The 20,906-nt window shown below is 39.2% G+C and overlaps 1 protein-coding gene across 2 annotated transcripts in view; it reads left to right on the top strand.

Annotated features, from left to right (window-relative positions):
- Positions 1–19,544, top strand: part of LOC135086812 (mucin-2-like) — a 34,750-nt gene extending 15,206 nt beyond the window's left edge. The window contains exons 3-11 of one of the 2 annotated variants that reach the window (XM_063981605.1): positions 8,247–9,206; positions 9,314–9,487; positions 9,567–10,219; positions 11,144–11,247; positions 11,841–11,944; positions 13,172–13,303; positions 17,057–17,219; positions 17,803–17,952; positions 18,239–19,544. In XM_063981605.1, the coding sequence (XP_063837675.1) occupies positions 8,247–9,206; positions 9,314–9,487; positions 9,567–10,219; positions 11,144–11,247; positions 11,841–11,944; positions 13,172–13,303; positions 17,057–17,219; positions 17,803–17,952; positions 18,239–18,454 (2,656 nt within the window). In that variant the 3' untranslated portion in view covers positions 18,455–19,544. Of the gene's footprint in view, positions 1–8,246; positions 9,207–9,313; positions 9,488–9,566; positions 10,220–11,143; positions 11,248–11,837; positions 11,945–13,171; positions 13,304–17,056; positions 17,220–17,802; positions 17,953–18,238 lie in introns of both variants that reach the window. The other variant, XM_063981604.1, reaches the window with a different exon arrangement.
- The last annotated feature ends 1,362 nt before the right edge of the window (positions 19,545–20,906 follow it).

Genomic DNA, 20,906 nt, shown 5'->3' with positions numbered 1-20,906 from the left:
TTAGATCATAAATCCTGGCTTTAAGTCCACCAGTTGTACAACCATTTGTTTCATTATTAATAAATAACACAAAACGCTTCCCTGAACTTTCACATTCTTTCAGCATTTACATTTTATAAATTATAAAGAAAACTCGCAATTTCTACACAATAGTCATAGAGAACTAACCTAATAATCATTAATTAGCCGGTTTATTTGTAGTAGTCATACTAAATATTGATTAAAAAATAATTAACTTAGGATTATTTACTGTTAGTTGTTGGTGCGTGACATAGCCGGCTAACTTGTCGAGGAATTTAGACTTAATTAAAATCGAGGTGCCGGTGAAACTTGTTATTTCTAATGCCATTGCATAAGACTCAATGTTTGATTTTGTTAATCATAATTTATAACAATAAATAAAACAGATGAGCCTACATCTGATGTCTAAATCAGCTTCTTCCAAATTAATATGAAAGTAACATGAAATGAAATTCAGTCAGGCTAATTTTAAGAAGCTGCTGGATCAATTTTTACGACACATTCAATGGAAGCTATCTGATGTTATTGAGATAAACTAGGTTTACTTTCATTTTAGAAAAATAATTTGGGTTTCGCGCCTGAAACCCATGAAATAGCGGGCTTAGTGTCTGACAGTTCAAAATCCACCATGATAGAGCTCTACGAGTACATAAATGTAACTTAATAAATATTATAGTCTTATTGTGTCCATATCGATTTTATCGCCCTCCATAGCATGCAGACATTCCTGCATATGGAAGCAACTGAATATTAACAGTTCTGTCATGGTTCCACGTAGACGAAGGCTTCGAATTCTGAAATGACTCACATTGGGTTTCCCTCTCGTTCGTGGAAGGTGTGAAAGAGAGAAGGAATGCAATAGGCAATTGATTACGAGCACATTTGCTCCCGTACATTCACCGCCGACCTCGTAATTGACAGGCGGACCTTGTGCCAGGACACTGTCACAGTACGCGTATAATGGCCAGCTCAGTGTTTAGTAATCATTGAAAATTATGATTTCCTGAAACTACTGATGGAGAATAATGTTTGAGCTGTGTTAAATTGGCTCTCGTTTCTATTTAGTTTTGGAATAAAGGATTAAATCGATCAGTTGAACTTTAATTCATCCAAAAACTGATCGGGTACAATGAATTTGAACATTTTACACTAGGTCAGTTTTTGTATGTTCATTCAAGATCAGTTTAACCGTGAATGTTCAGCTTACGAGCTTTAAGCCGGCTGATATCGTTGCTCTACCATAGTGTTGTGCACGAGAGTAAGTAGTGCTGGTCGCATGGGCCCGTAGCTGCCAGATTCAGGCTGTTCCGCATGGCTGCCCAATACTGGTCACACGTAACTATAAAGATTGGTGACCAAAACATAACACTGAACTGAATATTCGTTTTCAGTTCGTTGATTTCTTGTTGTATTCTTGTATGAGAACGCTTTCAATTTCAAGTCCCAGTTAGATTTTTAGGTACATGATAACTTAGTATCTAATATCTTTCTGGTGTAAAAGTTTTAAGTAACATTGTAAAGTTATATGAAAATCCGTCCTGTAAATTTTTGCTCGATGATACAAAAACACTTCGAGCATTCACACTCATGAGCATTGGATCGGATGGCTGCTCGTGTCAATACGGTGTCTAAGTATGCATAAATCCTTGTCCTGCTTATAATATAACAGCTCGCCGCGTATGATCTACCCGGTACACTGATGATTATTCAAATGCAGAACATTTCACAATCCTGCGTATTGCCATGAACTTTTAAATATTTAACATTATACGCACAATGCGTAGCTGGAATCCGCAGCAAATACCAAACCTTGCGACACCTATAAATATTTTTGTAACATTTCTTAATATTACACTCTTTTGCAACCCTGAGCATTTTAGTCGTTGTTAAAGGTTTAAACTTACTTTCTAATAGTCCTGAGTAATTTTATGCATAATCAAGGTTATTGGAAACTGTGCATCTAAGACCGTTTCACAATCACATTCTAGTGAAATATTAATAGACAATGGTTTGGTCAATGTAATTGCAGTTTATATTTCTAATCTTGTTTGTTAAACAGAGCTAGAGTCCGCGCCAATAATCTTTTAGCATTCCTGCAATAAGATTCAATCGCATTGTGATGTTATGACCGCAGACTGATTCTTAAGATCACTGAAACAACCTTAATTTCACAGATTTAACTGCATATCATTAAACTATTACTATGCAATCGATAGATTAGATACTATATCTACATCTACTACCAATAATATCGTGTATTTAATTTATGTAGGTACAAATTCCATATTACTTAACAATGTTTGCTGAGAGCGAGCCGATTGCGTAAACCGGCTAGTGAAATTATTATCGGGTCCGGGTTTCCCTCGCTGATAATAATAATTTAGTATATTTTATTGACAGTTCCAAAAATCGTTTAGGGCTGGTTTTATAATTGTTGTGACGTAAGAGGTGCGTCGAATTCCGTAGCGCATTAGTGACATGCTTATGAATTGAATTATGTCGGTATTAGTATATCAGGTTTTGTGAGGATGTAAAGCAATTCCGGTATTGAGTGATAGCGAAAGTGTTTGGGGTCGAGTAGGAGCGTAACATCGATGGTTCTGAACAGTAAAATTGTGAAGGTCGTGAGTTAATTTCGTTCGTTTTAGCCAAATGACGTCCACTGCTGGACAAAGGCCTCCCCCAAGTTATGGAAAACCTTGAAGGAGTTAATTTAACATACTAAAAATTTAATTCAACGTAGATACACAATGTAACCTCACCAACCTACTCTCACGCATATTATAAACAGACCCAACAAACTTTATCGTGACTTGTACAAAATATATGTCATAGAGAATCGTACATTTAACATCAGCATATAAAGGCAAGGGACGAAAGATAGTTTAAAATGTTAAGTGACTGTTGGTCCAAAAGGATCATTAAAAAAATTGAAGCCAATAATATTTAGTTCTAAATGTAATAATATTCATTACTCATACTACTAAACATCAAGCCATGTAAAAATATTGAAACTATTCTTTGTGAAAGTGAACTTCTGCTCCGTCTATCGCCTACCGTCAATTATGTAATAAATCACTATGTTTTTATGAGTTGGAAGTAATTTATAATCTAGATTTTTTATTTTGACCACGATAAACAAATATTAACTACAAGTATTTTAGTGTGTATTTCACCTCTTTACTTTTTGTATGTACACGAGCTTGTTAATTTTAATCAGATTCTTATTCTTAAACCTTGCAAGTTGCACCTGCGTTTTAACTTGTAATTTATTTTTCAAGTTTAAACATAACAACTAATATTAACAACCATTTCGATGATTAAACTTCAGTTGAGCATTCATAATGACGAAGGTACGATAGTAAACATCCTTGCGATTCTCATAAAGACGTTTCCAAAGAAGCACTGGTAAAAGCGGGGGGCTGATGAATTATGCAAAGAACCGGTAAAGTAAATGGCACTGGTCGCCCAGGAAGTCCCATCAGGCATTCTTCATATAAAACTATAAACAGTTGGTAAGGCACGTCGTTAATTTGTAATGGGAAAAGTTCAGACCTACGAGTTTACGATCGGAAACTAATCGATTGCCTTTTCGAATCGAACATCACACACACACACACACACACACAACCTTCAATGGTTGGGTTTTTATTGGCGGTCAAGCTGTAGGTGTAGATTCTGGCTACACAGGAATTGCAGCGGTGGGAACGAGAGGTGGTACTGGTAATAGTCCTTTAAGCTAGATATATTGGGGCTTTATACATTATTAAAAGTTTTTTTTAAATAACACTGATTGTTTTCTAAGAGTAAAAAAAACAAATGACTGTGTATCAATTAATTATTAACAACCGTGCTATACAAACAAATAAGGGGAACAGTGAAGAACCTGTGCCTATTTATTTAATACATAGGTATTTTTAACTGAGATGTTTAGAATAATATAAAACAATGGTTTTTACCACATCAATTAAATAGTACTTATTGATGTTTATACAATAGATATTGTTTTAACAACACTTATACCTACTAATGTAAAAACAATAGTTTAAAAAGTAAACAAAAAATATACTAAGTAATGCATAGTGGGTGAGTTTTTAATAATGTGCAATTTACAAGATAAAATAAATTGCTATTTATTGGCAAATTATGGTAACTTATTTAATTCTTTCTTATTCATTGAATTTACGTTAAAAGTGGGCATTTAATTTTGTGGGCACTGTAATGGCGTATTGTGCTGATGTTTCGATTGCGTTATCACATCTTAACAGCGTTTAGATAAGAAGTGTGAATGTGTGGGAAGTGAGCAGCCCTTGACCCACTCCGGAGTCCTACGGACAACAGTAAGGGCCATGACAAGAACGAAATTCGATGATTCGCTAGTCAAAATATTTGATGAGTTGTTGTAACTAAGTTCCTTAGAAGATAAAGATACAGTAGACTGTATAGGATCATTCAAATATATCTCGTTGCTTTTCTGTTTGTCTGCCACTGGCTAACTTACCCAAAAACGCTAGAAGACATTGCGTAGATAAATAGAGCAAAAATAATTTAGTGAGTTCACCCGCTGGATTGATCAACTAACAGAAAGATTTAATTCCATTTCTTTTATTAAAGAGATACCTATACATCTAAAAACATTTTATTCACAAACACTAAAAACACCTTCAAGCTTAAGACCAGTTTTCATTAATTTGCTACAAAACACTTTTAAATGTCTGACAACTTTCAAGCGAGGAATGAATATAAACTCGCCGTAATTTATATTGTTAATTCAGCTAGCTGAATCTACGTGTTTATTACTATGCATTGTATTCTGTATTGTTTGCTTACATTCGCAAGTAAAAGTTAGTGCATTACGATTGCAGTAATAAGCGAGTACGCAAGTGATTCAATGTTATCATTTGTCTAAACTGTTATCTTTAATAGCGCCTTCATGGCCGCTCTAGCCAACAATGACATAACAATGCGTCGCACTCCGCTGCCCGGGAAGCATCGAAACACTCGTTAACCGCGCAATTTACCAGATAACTTAATTAAGACGCATAATGAGCTTACTATTCAACCTTGCACTTTAAACATTAGCCAATTCGAACATGGAGCAAGCCCCTATTATACCAAATTTTGAAAAAAGTATTAAAATTCTATTTTCGCGTTAGTTGTTGGTTGAAAATTTAACTCGCTGTCAACATTTGCGTATGGACTACAAATTAACCCGACCAATTCCGTTGCAAAAAGCTATTACGATGTTACGAACGTAATAAATGTAACGCATTTCACCGGAAGAACGTCAAGTTCGTTTAAACGTGTATTTAACTCGCATACGAATTGTGGTAGGATTACGAGTAATTCACCAACAACGTTAAGTGCGGCGGTGGTAAGTGAGCACAATCACGTCATTATCAAAGTGTTGTAGTCGCTTGCAGTTCTCGTCACGTTCGCTGCGGCCACGTGCGGGCTGGAGGCGCTTGAACCCAGATGCAATCGAGTCACGAAGAACGAGACACCATCACACGATGCCAGATTTGGTACTTTCTTGTGACATGACCGAAGTTTAGGTGCACTCTACATTTGAGGGACATAACAGTTCTAATAATGCATGTAAGATGCTGAAATTATGCCAACTTCCAAATAATATAAAAAGTTGATCGAGTTGTGTAGTGACGATACAATTTAGATTAGATACACATAGATACGACTAAGATATCATGCATGATACAGTTTTCGTAAATATGGTGAAACACAATGTAAAGTAACTACACATTTTATTGCACCCTTTGTATTTACATTCCCTCCAATATGGTCGAGTGAAGCGATGGCTGGTTCACTCGTCATGTCTGTGAACAGGCGCTGCTTTCGGGGACTGGTCAATCCAAGTTATTCAAATTTATGTATGCGAGTCATTTCTACTAGTATCTTAATATGTAAGTCTAGATATTAGCACGTCACTACCTTGTTTAATATACCACGCAATCTTGTATACCCATTCTTATAAGATACACCATACAAGAATGCATGGTAAATTCAGTGAACTGCTCCTGAATCGAATGTACCTACCTACTACTACTATTTATATTTATTTATATTAACCGGCAGACAGTGGTGACTGAGTTTGTTGCGGCGCTTCTTCTCAGCACTTGCCAAATGTTGGTCTCGAAGCGCTGGTAGGGTAAAAAGATTATGAGACATGTAGAGGCTCCTTAAGAGCAAAATGACGATTTGTAAGAACTATTTATTAGTCTAAACAAATAAAGAAATTTTGACTTTGACTTTGACTTTGACTTTGATAGTTCCAAGGTTGTGTTCACACCGACTTTCGATTTTAAAAAGAAAAGCGAACAATTTAGCCTTATAGGTTTCCTTAATTGTTTTATAGTCAGCAATTACTATTGATCGACCAATTTTGCTCGGTTAAAAGAATTCTCTACGGTGCACGCGAAATGTTTTATGACACTTAACTTTTTACTGTTTTGCTGGAAAATATGTTTTTCCGCTGTTTAAAGCTGTGCTAGTGGTTCTAAGAAACGTAGTAAACTTATTAAGCTTAAGTCAAGTGCTCTAACGAGATGCCAATTAGGAAAAAGTCGACGCTTTACAAAGAAGAGACATCAGGCTTTAGTTGGTTGCGGCTGAAACCAGTTTTGTTAATGTTGAAGAGGTTTCAGTCCAGGCATGTTGACCTTCCTTTTAGTGGTAGGTTCCCATAGTATTGTACGTGCTTAATGTGCAGTAGAGGGCGCCGTGACAGGCCAGCGTAGAGTGGTCGCTGGCGCTACGTTCACATAGCCTTGCGCGACGCGACCTTACCTCCAGTGAAATTGAACGGCTACGCACATACCAGTCTGTTGCAAGGACTATTGGAGCTGATTAGCCAGTTCCGATGTAAGCAACCCCATTTAGAAAAAGTAGTTCTGGCCCTTTTCCTGTGCAAAATGTAAACAACTATCAAGCTCATAAAAAAACATGATGTAGAGTTCAGGATAACTCGCTGCAGAGAATAGTCCTAAGCAAAAAATATGAATGTGAATGGATGATTGTCTCTATCAGATGATTTGGATGATATTAGGCTGAATGTCAACCGTACTAATAGATATTTATGCCGGTTAAACTGAAATAAAAACTATAATATGGTAACTATCTTCAAATTATTTGCATTCTTTCTAGTCATATTTAACACAAAAACATGTCATTGGGTTGTGCATACTTTATGCGTCTTATAAGTTGTATTTTATTATGTATGACTGGAGATATCCCTCATTAAAGTTCCGCATGCCGACCAACGCGTAAGAAATTGCACGGAAACACAACTCTTCCGAGTGGAGTAGGTAATTGGATTTGCAGTCAATAACGTAGCCATGATATAAATTATTGCACTCTTTTATTTAAAATACCCGTGCGACGCTGTATATGGCCATAGCAACGCGACAACTATTTGTCCGGCAAGGTGAATATCGAAAATACTTTCAAGTTCACTTCATCAGGAACCAACTAAAATAAATCGGGTTTTGTGTCTAGTATTTTTTTACTATCTCCGTCGTGATTCGTTTGCGGTTTCACAACTCACATCTATCAGTACTTTCGTTATGGATGAGGCATCATAATCTGGCCATCGCTAATGGGTAATGGCGATCCGCGGCAGATAGCATTGTTGTGTATTGGTCGCGAGCGGCCGCGCGAGAGCGTCCGCGGCGAAAGTGATCGTCATCATATTGCCTCATCGATCTGCACTTGTGGAATCAGCACGCGTAATACACCCACGCTCCGATTTTCGCCAGCAATTTCTCACGACCACATCGCATTTGCAACTATTGCAATCGACAATGATTGTTTTGCAGCCATCTAGTGTGTTTTCACACAACCTCTTTGCACACCGTGCAACTGTGTCAAATATTGATAGGCTATGCAAATGCAATAAGTGTTACGAAACGAATTACAAAAACAGCGTTAAAAGCGCATACATACATTAAGCCTTCATCGATACGGCACTGAATCGCGACGTCTTTGATATGCTAATATCGATGTACACTTTGTAACGCGGGAATGCAGTGATGAAATGCAACAATAGATGAGTCAGGATTCCTTGTTTCATGCGATGACAAAGCTCGTAGGCGCAGCAGCTGTCTTTTTGCTGACTCACGCAGCGCCGGGTCTGCGCGTGCCTTGATGTAACAAACTTTCGTAACCCACTATCTGCCCACAAATCTTAAAGCTCGTTTCCTTTGTTACAGATGTTTACTGGTCTGCGCAGTCTACCGGACAAATGCCGACGTAGATATCATCACAGAGCCGAGACAAGGGCAAGAATATGTTTTAGTTAGTTCAGGACAACAAACTCCAATCAGGAACTTTGAAACATCACACAAAATACCAGAGAAACATCCACACCATCGCATCCTCAAACCTGACGATGAAAAGATCACAAAGAAGACGCATAGTTCCAAAATTAGACATCCTTCCGAGGGAATCATTTCAATCGAAGAAGACAAAAAAGCAATTTATAAAAAGGGACAAAAACTTAAGGCAGCTGAATCGATCGAGGTCGATGTTCCTGTATCTAAGCTCGAGGACATTAAGATAAAGGAGTACTCGAAGAATGTCGAGACCAATCCAAAAATGGCAGTTGCCCTTGAGGCTATGTCTGAATCCGGGAAACTGACCAGTGAATCAGGCACGACAACCCAGAAACCGGTCCTGACTACTGCCCCACCCGCAACCACAAAAGCCTTCGATTACATTCCAATCAATTTCGACACGATTGATGACATCAACAGCGGTCTTTTGTCGTCTAACGTACAACTGGAAACTGCCGGATCCGAGCAAAAACAACACTCGCGCATCCAAATCAAGAAAGGACCTAACGGTCAAGACTATGAGTACGAATACATCTATTATTACTACGACGAGGAAGAAGGCGGCGCTAAAAAAGAGGGCAAGGACAAGACTCCTTCGAGCACAGCTGCCTCTGTGCACAATTCTCACGATGGCCCGGTGAAAGTGGACTTAGAAAACCAAATCGCCAAGGAGAACAAACAAAGTAGAAACAAATACAGCACCATTGATAGGTCTAGTGCTACTACAGCGGCCACCCCCGAGACACAGAATGAAATCCTTCCTGCTACAAGCAGAGGTCGTCAGCGAGGACGCAACCTCACCCCAGCGCCCGTTGAGGAGGAAATTGAAGAAGACAGGTACATATGTTTAACGTTTATAATTTACACATTGTTAGTTGTCGTTATTTAAGTATGTTCTGGCAGTCATTTGAAGACTCTACATTTTTATTGTTGTCAATTTGTAGATTGCCATCAAGCACTCGCTTCCCTCCGCGCGGCCGCAACCTAGCTACTGCCACTACTACCACATCCGCGCCTGAAGTGTCAGAAGCGCCCAAACAGCGAGGTCGTCCCCAGATCGACAATGTCGCCGACGAATCCTCCGGTCAAACCAGGAGCAGAACCCGTGCCCACATCAGGTAAATGTCACAGTACATCAACAAATGATTACCATATGTGCATTATTTTCACATTAATGATTGTTTATTTTATTTACAGACGCCCAAGTTCCGAATTGGTAGACTTAGATAGCTTCAAGACTCACTCAGGAGATATCCCATCGCCATCGCAGTACAAGGAGCCCCCATCGAGATACTCATCAGAATCAAAGACAACCACCGAAGTTCCAGAATCTGAAGAAGTATCAGACTCTAAGGAGTCAGCTAGAGATGGCCATAGTTTGTCGTCGGGCTTTAAATTCCAGGAAGTCGAGGATGACTCGAAATTGCCGTCTGATTACAAGCAGACGACAACGTACGAGCAGGACACGACGGAGTACACAACGATGACAGCTATGGAGAAGGTTGCCTTAGATTTGTACGCATATTTGGCGGGTGAGAATCTGAACAATGAGATCAGCCCGAGCAGTGATTTGATGAGCTTCGATGGCACAACCACGGTGGATGATGAGTCGTGGACGACGGAGTCTATGAGCACGACGGAGGAGGCCACGACGCCGACCACCACAACCACTACCACGACGACCACGACCACGACGACGACGACGACGCCCGCTCCCACCACCACCACCACAGCGGCGCCGTCGACGCGCCCGTCGCGCTTCAAGGGCCGCCCTGGAGCCCGCGCCCGCGTCTCCACCACCACCGCCGCCGCCACAGAAGCGCCGCAAGAGACCTCCACGAGAACTAGAGGTAAACAAAACGGAGAACTCTCTGTGGACCTGACATGGCAATGGGAAATTACTTAATCTTAATCTTAAATACATTTTGAATCACTGATTGTTTTCAATAAAACTTTCTTTACTTCATTCCCATATCAGATCCACTGGTCATATTCAAAAAGTATGTTCACAAAGTTGAGTGTTTAAGTAATGACTTTCAACGATTCATAACTTGTTTTCATTGAGAGATCTTTCTGTTAATAAGTGTCATCTCTAGATTAACGATGTGAACGTACTTACTTGTACAGATAAAAAAGTAAATATTAACATTATCGTTAGGTTCATTTTGATATCCATAAACTTTAGTGTCGGCCGTAACCGGCTGTTTACTCCACCGACAAGTTTTATCTTATGCAGTAGCTATAATTTGCATTGCGAAAGCGATATTTAAATTATTCATGTTGCCTTGCGATTGGTTTTATAGTGGAAATGTATATTGCTCCTACATGCGAATACAATATGACTACAAAAGTGTTCATGTGCCATTATATAAAATGCTTATTGAGACATTCAATTACCGTCTGCCCGTAAATGTATAACTGCAGCGACATTCGAATGCAACATTGGTCATACTCGTAACATTGCACGATTACTTAACGATTAATTACATATTTGCGTTCAGACTTCTTGCAATCAAACGAAACTTAACAATCATCACTGAATTATTTGATAGAATGTGAACTAATAACTACTAATGACTGATTGTTCAGTTCATAAATCTGGTAGAGATCTTGTCATTGTAAACAATTTACTTAAAAATAATATTGTAAATTCTCTTTGTATCCAATGTTGCCTATGTAGATGTTGTTATAGATTTGTGGCCAGACGAAGTGTGCGGTTAATCAGGGTATTGTCCTGTGAATTGTGTGATGCAATAACGAGTGTTTGTTGGCAGGTCGCTTCAGCAAGCCGGGCGTGCGCAAGAGCAGTACCACAGCCAGCCCGGCCGCCGAGGCCACTCCCTCGCCCGCCGCCGAGAAACCAGCTTCCCAACCTAAGGTACATATCTCACTACACCTCCACCTAACCTAGACTAAGTTCCTGTAAAGCGATGTGCTTCAGCGACCGATGATATTTGCAATGCGAATTTGTTACAACACCAACACCACACGTGTTATTTTTAGAAAGTCACAGACGGCTCTTCGGGCTAGCTCTGTTACTACATTTTCGTCCTTCTCCGTTATGCAAAGAATATGTTGATTATGTGTCGAATGGTGTCAATAATTTTACAACATCCAAATTAAACAAACATATTTTATCGGTCACAGCTCAAGTGTTTATATGACACGTTTAAGATGCAAAGATCTCTATCCAACTCTTACAAAATAAAGGTGTCAGTCGTGTGGTTGCGGCAGAATAAGAATGGGACCAGTTCTTTTTCCCGTGAATGTCGTAAGAGGCATGTAAAGGACAAATATGCGAACATCAGGCCTCATACCCGTCTGGCCAACGTGGGGAGTGTAGGCCAAGTCTTAATTGCCTCTGATACGTCAGAGGGTCGTGCTCCTGCAGTGGACACTAGACCTGGAGATATTTCATAGTATTATAGAACATAATGGTATCAACATGCTTACGAGAGCATTTTTCAGCAGGCCTTCGGTCGCCGTGGTTTGTACGGCGCTCGCCCTCGGCCCAGCTCCACCACAGCCGCGCCCTCGGAGGACGGTGCCGCCCCCAGCGAAGCACCAGCACCTAGGTAACCCTCACACCTATTATTAAGAAGCCAAGGTATCTTTTAGCCTTCAACCTCAGAGTTGGAATTGTGTAAGTAAAGCAATCGTTATCATTTGACAGTTCATAACGTACGATTATTCTGTCAAATGCTTTGTTTAACTGACTTTATCGTACGTTATGAACTGTCAAATGATTACGATTGGTTTACAAAATTCCACCTCTGGCCCACTGCTTTTTCTCACCCACGTAAATACTCGTATCTTGAAACAATAACAAAAAATGTATTCATGTGTTTAGCTCAATCAGCTTCAATGCAAAAAATGAAGTGTGTTTTTTCCTTTATTATGATAGCTCCTACAAAAACGCGCGCGCAAGCATGCACTTTCAGTTTTACACGTACGAGTATCACGTGGGCCACTGTCGGTTTAAGCATTCTATAGAATAAATAGAGACAAACATCCTTATTAATAAAAAATTGCACCTAGGATGAACCCTGGATTAAAATGACATTTCCATGCTAAATGAACTAGGGCGTAACTTTTATTAATGGGGGATATTGTTTACGAGTATTTAATACTACAATTGACAACAACAATTTTAGCAGTACAATCTTTAGGTACGTCTTGTTTCTATCCATCGAGTAAAAAATTCTGAGAAAATTGCGTATCAGACGGTCATGCAGACAGACACACTCTTAAAAGGATTTGTGTTATTTCAAATGCTGTACGGAATCCTAAAAAGGAATTAATTTCACTGCAAAAATTTTTCTTTATCAGGCAAATGCGGCCATGTTTACAAATACGCTAAAGTTACATAAATAGGCCAGTGGCAAAGGCCCGGCGCAGGCGCAGCGCCGAACGCGGAGATGTGTGCTGAACGGGTTTCGCTGTCATGGCTTCGCTGCGGAACTGAATGTGTGCCAGAGCCTTAATTGATCATTGCGAGCCAATGAGTGTTGCGACCCAATAATTCACATACATAATCGTTCACTTACTTATCGCGTAGGTGGCGTAGGTTGGAACTACCAGCGGCACAGCGTGCCTTAGGCGGGCCCATGAGGCCCTTTTCGTCTAAAAAGATCATTGCTTTTCAATTGCAAAATCCCGTTTGCCCCAAAAATCGCGCAAAATAGCGGTACGTTCGAATTTGCCATACGACAGTAGCAGATTTGCGGGATCCATTAATGCAGGATTGTCGTGGGATCGGGCCCTAAGAATCAATGAAATAATAACGGTTGGTGTCATTCCAGGAATCGCCTCCGCCCCACGTTGAGGAGGACCACGACCACCACAACCGGAGCCCCTTCGGAGGACGAGCCCTCTCCCAACGCCGGCTCGGAGGAAGTCGCCGAGACTACGCCCACTCCATCCAGAACTGCTGGGTAATTGGCATTTTACAAAAACAAGTCCAGTAGAATTAGCTTTTAAATCGGAAATAATTCCTACAAAAGATTTTATTGTTTTAATGGCTTCATTGGTTGCCCATTAAGACTCTCCTAAGTTTTCGACTTCGACGGAGTTGTGCTTAAGTGGTGGGGGCCCCCGAAAGGGGCATTTTTTCGGTTTTCCGGTTATACCGCGTAAAGGACTTACCCTATCAAAAAGTGGTCTTCATGACGGTTGAAGGGCACTTAATCCTGCATTGAATAAGACCAAATTCATATGTTTTGGACAAACCGTTCTCGCGCTAAAGTTCGGCAAAGTAGAAAATATACGTATAATTAATGACCCTCTCCATGTCCAATGGTTTGTTACCCACAGGCTTCCAAGTCTTAAAAAGGGCCACTTCAACCAGTGTAACCCTATCAAGGCTTACGAGCTTGATGCGCCTATCCTTGTTCGTCCCAGCCGTTCCTTAACTGCGGTTGCTGCACCTCTTCCTGGCACTCACCTGAACGACTCTGTGTTACCTACTGTGGCTGCCCCTCTTCCTTGTATCCTCCTGCATGACTACGTTGCCTAGCCGTATGCCTGGTCTAAGGTTCGACGCCAAAAATCAACAACAACAAGTTCATATTAAAACGCTGAAGAGTTTTTTGTTTGTTTGTTTGAACGCGCTAATCTTAAGAATTACTAGTTTGATTGAAATCATTGTTTTTGTGTTGAATAGCTCATACATTGAGGAAGGCTATAGGATATATATGTCACCGGAAAATAACAAGACTCGTAAGTTGATCAATTTTCTAGGTAGTTGATCAACTCTCGGAAAATAATAAACGGCATTTGTATTTTAGTAAGTTGATTAATTTACGGCGTCTTGCCGTTAAATCATCCGACAAAGGCAAGGTGTACGTTGATTGGTTAAAATACTCACGTGCTTTTATACCGCTCCCCGCCACCCGGCCGCCGCCATTACCGGTTTAAACGTAAACAAATCTATCTAGTCCGTACTTGTTTTTCTTTATTTACAGTAGTAAAATTAGCAATTGTTGTTTTGTTTGGTAATAATTCTCATTATAACGAGTCATTTTATTTATGATGAGTGAAATAGAGTCTGTAGTGGTAGAAATAAACGAACAATCAGTGAGCAATACTAGTTTTGTCGATCGAGAACACTTTGATGCAGAGTTACAAAAGTACTACACAGTGGGCTAAGTACAGAAAATAAAATATATATAACTCTGAGCTCCAATATATTTTTTTTAACATTTTTCATTTATTTAACTATACAGGGTGTTAGGTAAATGGGTATATGATCCGACACTAGCCCATGTTAACATGGGCATATAAATGGTATGGTGAAGTCAGAAAATTGATATCTTCATTTTAATCATTTTAATTTTCATACAAACCGGATTTTATAAAATTTATTTTGTATGAAAATTAAAAAATTTAAAATGATGATATCAAATTTCTGACTTCACCATACCATTTATATGCCCATGTTAACATGGGCTAGTGTCGACTCATATACCCATTTACCTAACACCCTGTATAGCATAGACGAACTTTAATATCCCTATCTCTAAAATATAAATATGAAAACAACATATCTAAGTGTTTGTAACTCTATGAATAAACACTTGCTAAATGCTTATAATTAATGCTGTCGACCAATCAGAGAAAAGTGTATTAAGTGACGGATAATAGTGTACCGTCAAATAGTACACTGGGCAACGATTGGTCCATTTGTGGATGATTTTACTTGTAGCAATACAGTTAATTATTAAATTACGGCTAGGCACCGTAAGTTGACCAATTAGCTAAAATTCAATGCGTTAAATAGTACATTTCAACTGCCGTTTATTATTTTCCGAGAGTTGATCAACTACCTAGAAAATTGATCAACTTACGAGTCTTGTTATTTTCCGGTGACATATACAATCACTCTACGACTAATAGAGGCGAAGCAGTAAAGAAAAATGTTGCAAGCACGGGAAATAGTATTTAAACTATTTTCACTCGTACGAAGTTGATTTTGTGGCGTCGAACCTTGGACCAGGCATATGGCTAAGCAATGAAATCGTACAAGAGGGTACAAGGAAGAGGGGCAGCCACATTAGGTAACACAGAGTCGTTCAGGAGAGTGCCAGGAAGAGGTGCAGCAACCGCAGTTAAGGAACGGCTGGGACGAACAAGGATAAGCGAATCAAACTCGTGAGCCTTGTTAGGGTTACACTGGTTAAGGCGACCCTTTACAAGGCTTGAAAGCATGTGGGTAACAAGCCATTGGACGTGGAGAGGGTCATTAATTATACGTATATTTTCTACTTTGCCGAACTTTAGCGCGAGAACGGTTTGTCCAAAACATATGAATTTGGTCTTATTCAATGCAGGATTAAGTGCCCTTTAACCGTTATGAAGACCACTTTTCGATAGGGTAAGTCCTTTACGCGGTATAACCGGAAAACCGAAAAAACGCCCCTTTCGGGGGACCCCACCACTTAAGCACAACTCCGTCGAAGTCGAAAACTTAGGAGAGTCTTAATGGGCAACCAATGAAGCCATTAAAGCAAAAAAATCTTTTGTAGGAATTATTTCCGATTTAATCAATTTTTGTGTTTAATTCTACTGGCCTACTATTTGTCTCCTGTCATTCGCTTTGCATTGGAGGGAAGTCGAAGTGAAAAAAAGCTTTAGCTTCGAACTCATCCTAATGCTTAATTTAATTGCGGTTCCAATCACAGTTTAACTTTCCCCCGGGTCTAATTTGACCTTCACTGGTTGGGTTTTTATTAGCGGTCAAACTTTAGGTCCTGGATACACAAGAGTTGCAGCGGTGGGAACGAATTGTGGGAATAGGCCCGCCATTTGATCAAAAAACTGATACCTACGCAACTTACACTGTCATAAAAAGAGCTCTGTACATTTTTATTGGAGAAATTGATTTCCATTGGCATTTTCTCGAAAAAGTTCGCTCGTTTACAATTCTAATATGTTTTACCCCTTTTTTAACTGTTTTCACTTGAGCTCAACTACATAAAGTAGTTTGATCGATAGTAACTGTTTTACATTTTACTTAAATCGAATATTTAAAGAAAAATAAATCTTAAATAGCTATGCTGTGAGAAGTTTTAACTCAAAAAATAACACGCAACTTTCAGATTAGATTTACTGATACAATATCAAAAATCGTTGCAAGTCACTTCATAAAATTGTCGGTAGGCAGAAATGACAGAAAGTAATGACTTGGCTTTCTAATTACAGTTTTAACTGCTGAAGATAAATAATTGTTTCATTGACAGTGCACTGTCAGGGTCCTTTCTAAGAGAAAACCTGCCTGGCGGTGACCAGCATGACTGCTTGATGGGCATCTATGGAAATAGCGCAACCATTAACGATAAAAGATATTTCCTGCAGACTTATGGGGGATAAATGAGTAGACTCGTTCTGCTGCATACCTTAACCGTCGTTTTAGTAATAGTTTTTAAATGGAACCAATAAATACTCGTACTAGGAAAAAGCATGCGTAATAAGAATTACCTACCTACCTAATAGGTAGTTCGTTTTGTGAAGTTCTGATTAATATCATCGTAACTACTGCCCAGTTCGTATAATAAACAATCTAACTTGGATATGAATACCTACCTATACTTTACTTACCGAAAGAATACATAAATAAAAAGCTCCTTTAAATAATGTACGTTCGATTTTATTATCGTGGGGAATATATTCAAATGAGTTTATAATTTCAGACGCCCCAGGCCCCTGAGGCCCGCGTCTCTGCGCCCCGGGGCCCGGCTGAACCTGCGCCCCGCCCCACGCGTGAAGGTCGGGGCCCCTGCCACGGAGGCCGCATCCGAGTCCCCCGCGGAGACCTCGGCCCCTGACGCCCCTTCCACTGATGCTGATGCTGAGGTATGAAAAAGTAGAGAAAATAACTATTTTTATGCAAAAAAAGGTTTATCTAGTGACTAGTGGCTGCTGACGTGACATACCTTAGCGACAAAAGCACAGCTTACTGCGCTTGTGTCGCTTCAGCTGGTAACTTTTTTTTTGGTTACTCCTGCTACACCACTGCGAGTGCCTTTGTACCTGTAATAAAGGTGATTATATTAGCATGAATTACACCCACATTTTTATGAGATATCTTTTCTTTCCTAAATAGAGCCATAGAGCAACAGTAACTCTATTTTCTTCTGCTATTTATTTTTTATCACCAAGATACTGAAGTGTAAGACCCAGCTCGATGAACCGACTATCCCAAGAGGATAATGTGAGATCGCTCTTCGCGCGCTTATTGGGGAAGTCCAGTGAGTGGTGGAGAGTTATAATATTGCTGAAATGATGATGAATTGATGATGAAGACAATATCCGTCGTGATTACTTGAATGTAAATTTTTGTTCCGTTGTGGCCGTTTATTTACTTACTGTGGTGACAATAAATATAGCTATGCCCATGTTAAATGATTACATAACTAAAAAGGACTTTTTTTAAAAGGGATCATCGCCAACTCCCGCCCCTGAGAACCCAAGGCTGCGTCTGCGCAACAGGCTGCAGGTGTCGCCCTCTCCCAAGCCGAAGGTGGCCGCCGCCCCTCCCGCTCGCCGTCCCAACCCCTTGCTGAAGAGGAAACTACCGTCTACTGAGGTAAATTTTAGTTATTTTCTCCTATCATTACAATAGCTTTTGTGAGATTATTTTTTTGTAGAAGACTCGTCTTTGAAAGTTAATCAAGGCTTAATTCAGAAAGGCTTTGTTCTCAATCTGACATTTTCGACTATACGTTTTATTTAAAGTCCAAACCTAATAAGTACTTAGGCACCCAATGAAATCTTTCAAAGGTTTGTTAGTCCCTGGACTTTTTGACTGCACCTAATCAATATTTTTGCGTGGTTGGGTAAGACCCTCAATATAACCTTCATCAAAATTGCAGGCAACCACAGAAGCCGCGAAGAAAGCATCGACTGAGACGACTGAAGAGAGCACCAGTGCTGAGAAGAGTGAGACGGAGACTGAGCCCCAACCGGCCGAGACGACGCCAGCGCCGCCCTTGCGGGGACTGGACGCACTATTCGCGAGGAGGCGCGCGGCGGGGGGCATCGGGGCCCGCCCCGCGCGCCCAGCCAGGGGCGCCCGCTACCCCAAATAAATATTAACCCCCAATATAACTGGTAAACACTCAATGACTTGGTGTACCGCTCATAGACATTTCCTATCCAATTAAAGTTCAATTTTTAAATTTTATTTAGTCAAGCAATATGAATAAGCTTTGATGACGACGAACGATTTTTTTTCTGGTCAAACTGTATGTCCTGAAATAAAAATAACACTAGCTAGGCTTTATTTAAATGCCTACAGGAACTGAAATGGTTAGATTTCTTTGCCATCATATCACCAAACATTAAGTATTTTTTTAACTGAACAGTTTGTGAACGGTATACTATGATCATTACTTTAGTCAATTTACTCCCCAAATTGTCTAGACTAGTATTTCATCTGCTATCTATATTTGTCATTTTCAATAGTTTACAGTATCTGTAATTAATTAGGTACCTACTTCTGTAAGTTTTATTTTTCCATATTTTACGTCTTTTCGTTTAGTGGTGTCCTATAACTATTTGATGACTTTTTATACTCTCTGACTTTAAATTTATATTAATGTACATATTAGTAGTTAATAATACTTGTTACAATTGCGTTTTTGAGATTCGTTTCCAAAAGCCGATTTTAATCATTGTTTCTCATGACACTTCAAATCTATTTCACCAAAGTTTCAGTACGTACGTGTAACATCGACACACATCGAGTGTCCATTAAATTTATAGGTAAAACGTAAAAATGTATTATACTAAGTGCTTTACTAGAGCTTCAGTTATGTCCTTTCAAGTTATCTTCAGCAAAGTTCGGCGTTAGAATCTCAATTTCAACCTGAAGTCACCAAAATAACTTAGAATTTCAAAAAATTTGCCTGGCATTTGGTCATTCGGCCTTACATTAAGTTTACTTTTAAGTAGATATTTGGTAATGTTTAGGTATGTATGGATTAAAAATTATACTCATTATTTCTCTATTTATTCTGTTAAGAGGAACTTGTAGGGCCAAGTGAGGGAGACGTTTCTTTAGTTCCATCACCGACCAACGATAGGACTGTCCAGCCGAAGCACTGAATGCAAGTGCCATCGTGATATGTGTTGTATCTTTCGTAAGTGTGATAATAAATATAATATTAAGATAATAAATTGACGTTTTATTAATTTCCTATACTTATTCCGAGCCCAAATCATCTTTAAAAGTGCCTATACCAATGATAGTGCTAAAATTTCTAAAAGTAAGTATAATTATCACTTGCCTATTGAAGATAACTAAAACCTTGATCTGGTAAAATCTGGTATTAGAAGACTACGAACCAGTTTGCAACCGGTTTATCGGATCGGTAGGTGACAGCGACAACAGCAGATAGAGTCATAGCAACATATTCATAAATAACTTAATATATTCATATTAAATTGTTTTCTTTTATGATAAACGATAATGATAAACCAATGTAACTGACAACTAGATTTCGATATTGCGCATATCAAAGTTGTTGCATCACCAAAATAACCCTCTTCGGCTTGATCAATATTTTTTACACTTAAGTATGGCAGATTTTTCAACCATCGAATAACATAATGATTATATTATCTTCTAACTGAAGAATAGGTAAAATTGACATTTTGTCGTATTTCCCATAGAGAATTAAATAAATAAATAAATAAATAAATCTTTGGACAATTTCACACAGCGCCAGCTAGCCCCAAAGTAAGCAACTTAATGCTTGTGTTATGGGTGCTAGCTTAACGGATATACTACTTATAAACTTTTTTTTTTAAATACATAAATATTATACATAGTCACACCCAGACCCGTCACAGAAATTTAAATTCATCATTTCAATTTCTGCCCGGCCGGGAATCGAACCCGGGACCTCTCGGCATAGTAGTCCGTTCTGAACCACTACACCAAACGGTCGAATTGTCAATTGGCAATTTTTTTACTCTTCAGTTAAAAGTTATTCGATGACTGAAATATGCCCTTAGGAAAATGTTACATGAAGCATTTGAGTAAATGACTAGCTGACATCCCAATGTTAAACTGGTAAGTTTTCCAAGCCTAGTGATTCCCGTAACTGCACTGAAATACCAGGGGTAGCAGGTTCGGTTTATTCCCGTTGTCCCCACCAGTGGAGGCAACGGGAATTTAAATAAATGATCCCACTAGTGGGAATGAATTTTAGTGGGAAACGGGAATAAACCGCAGGTTGAATCCTCGCACTATAAGACACATACCTATGTATCTTGTCTGCATGAACATGAACAGCTATGTTATTAGTCTGGGTGTTTGCTATGTTGAAAAGTAGGTAACTTATATTAACCAACTAAAGCTGAGTTGCACCACCTAACTTTGGCCGTAACTTTGACGATAACCGGTGCTTTTTGTATGGATTTTGACAGATTTTTGACGTTTGTTAAAGTCAAAGTAAGATGGTGCTGTAACTCAACCTAAAGAAGTGTAAAGCTGTTTTATAAGCGTTGTCTATAGCAAGTTCAGGGAAGATTTAT

Source organism: Ostrinia nubilalis, chromosome Z, assembly GCF_963855985.1.
Source record: "Ostrinia nubilalis chromosome Z, ilOstNubi1.1, whole genome shotgun sequence".
In the NCBI taxonomy this organism is placed as follows: Eukaryota; Metazoa; Arthropoda; class Insecta; order Lepidoptera; family Crambidae; genus Ostrinia; species Ostrinia nubilalis.
This window is presented reverse-complemented; position numbering and strand designations above follow the sequence as displayed.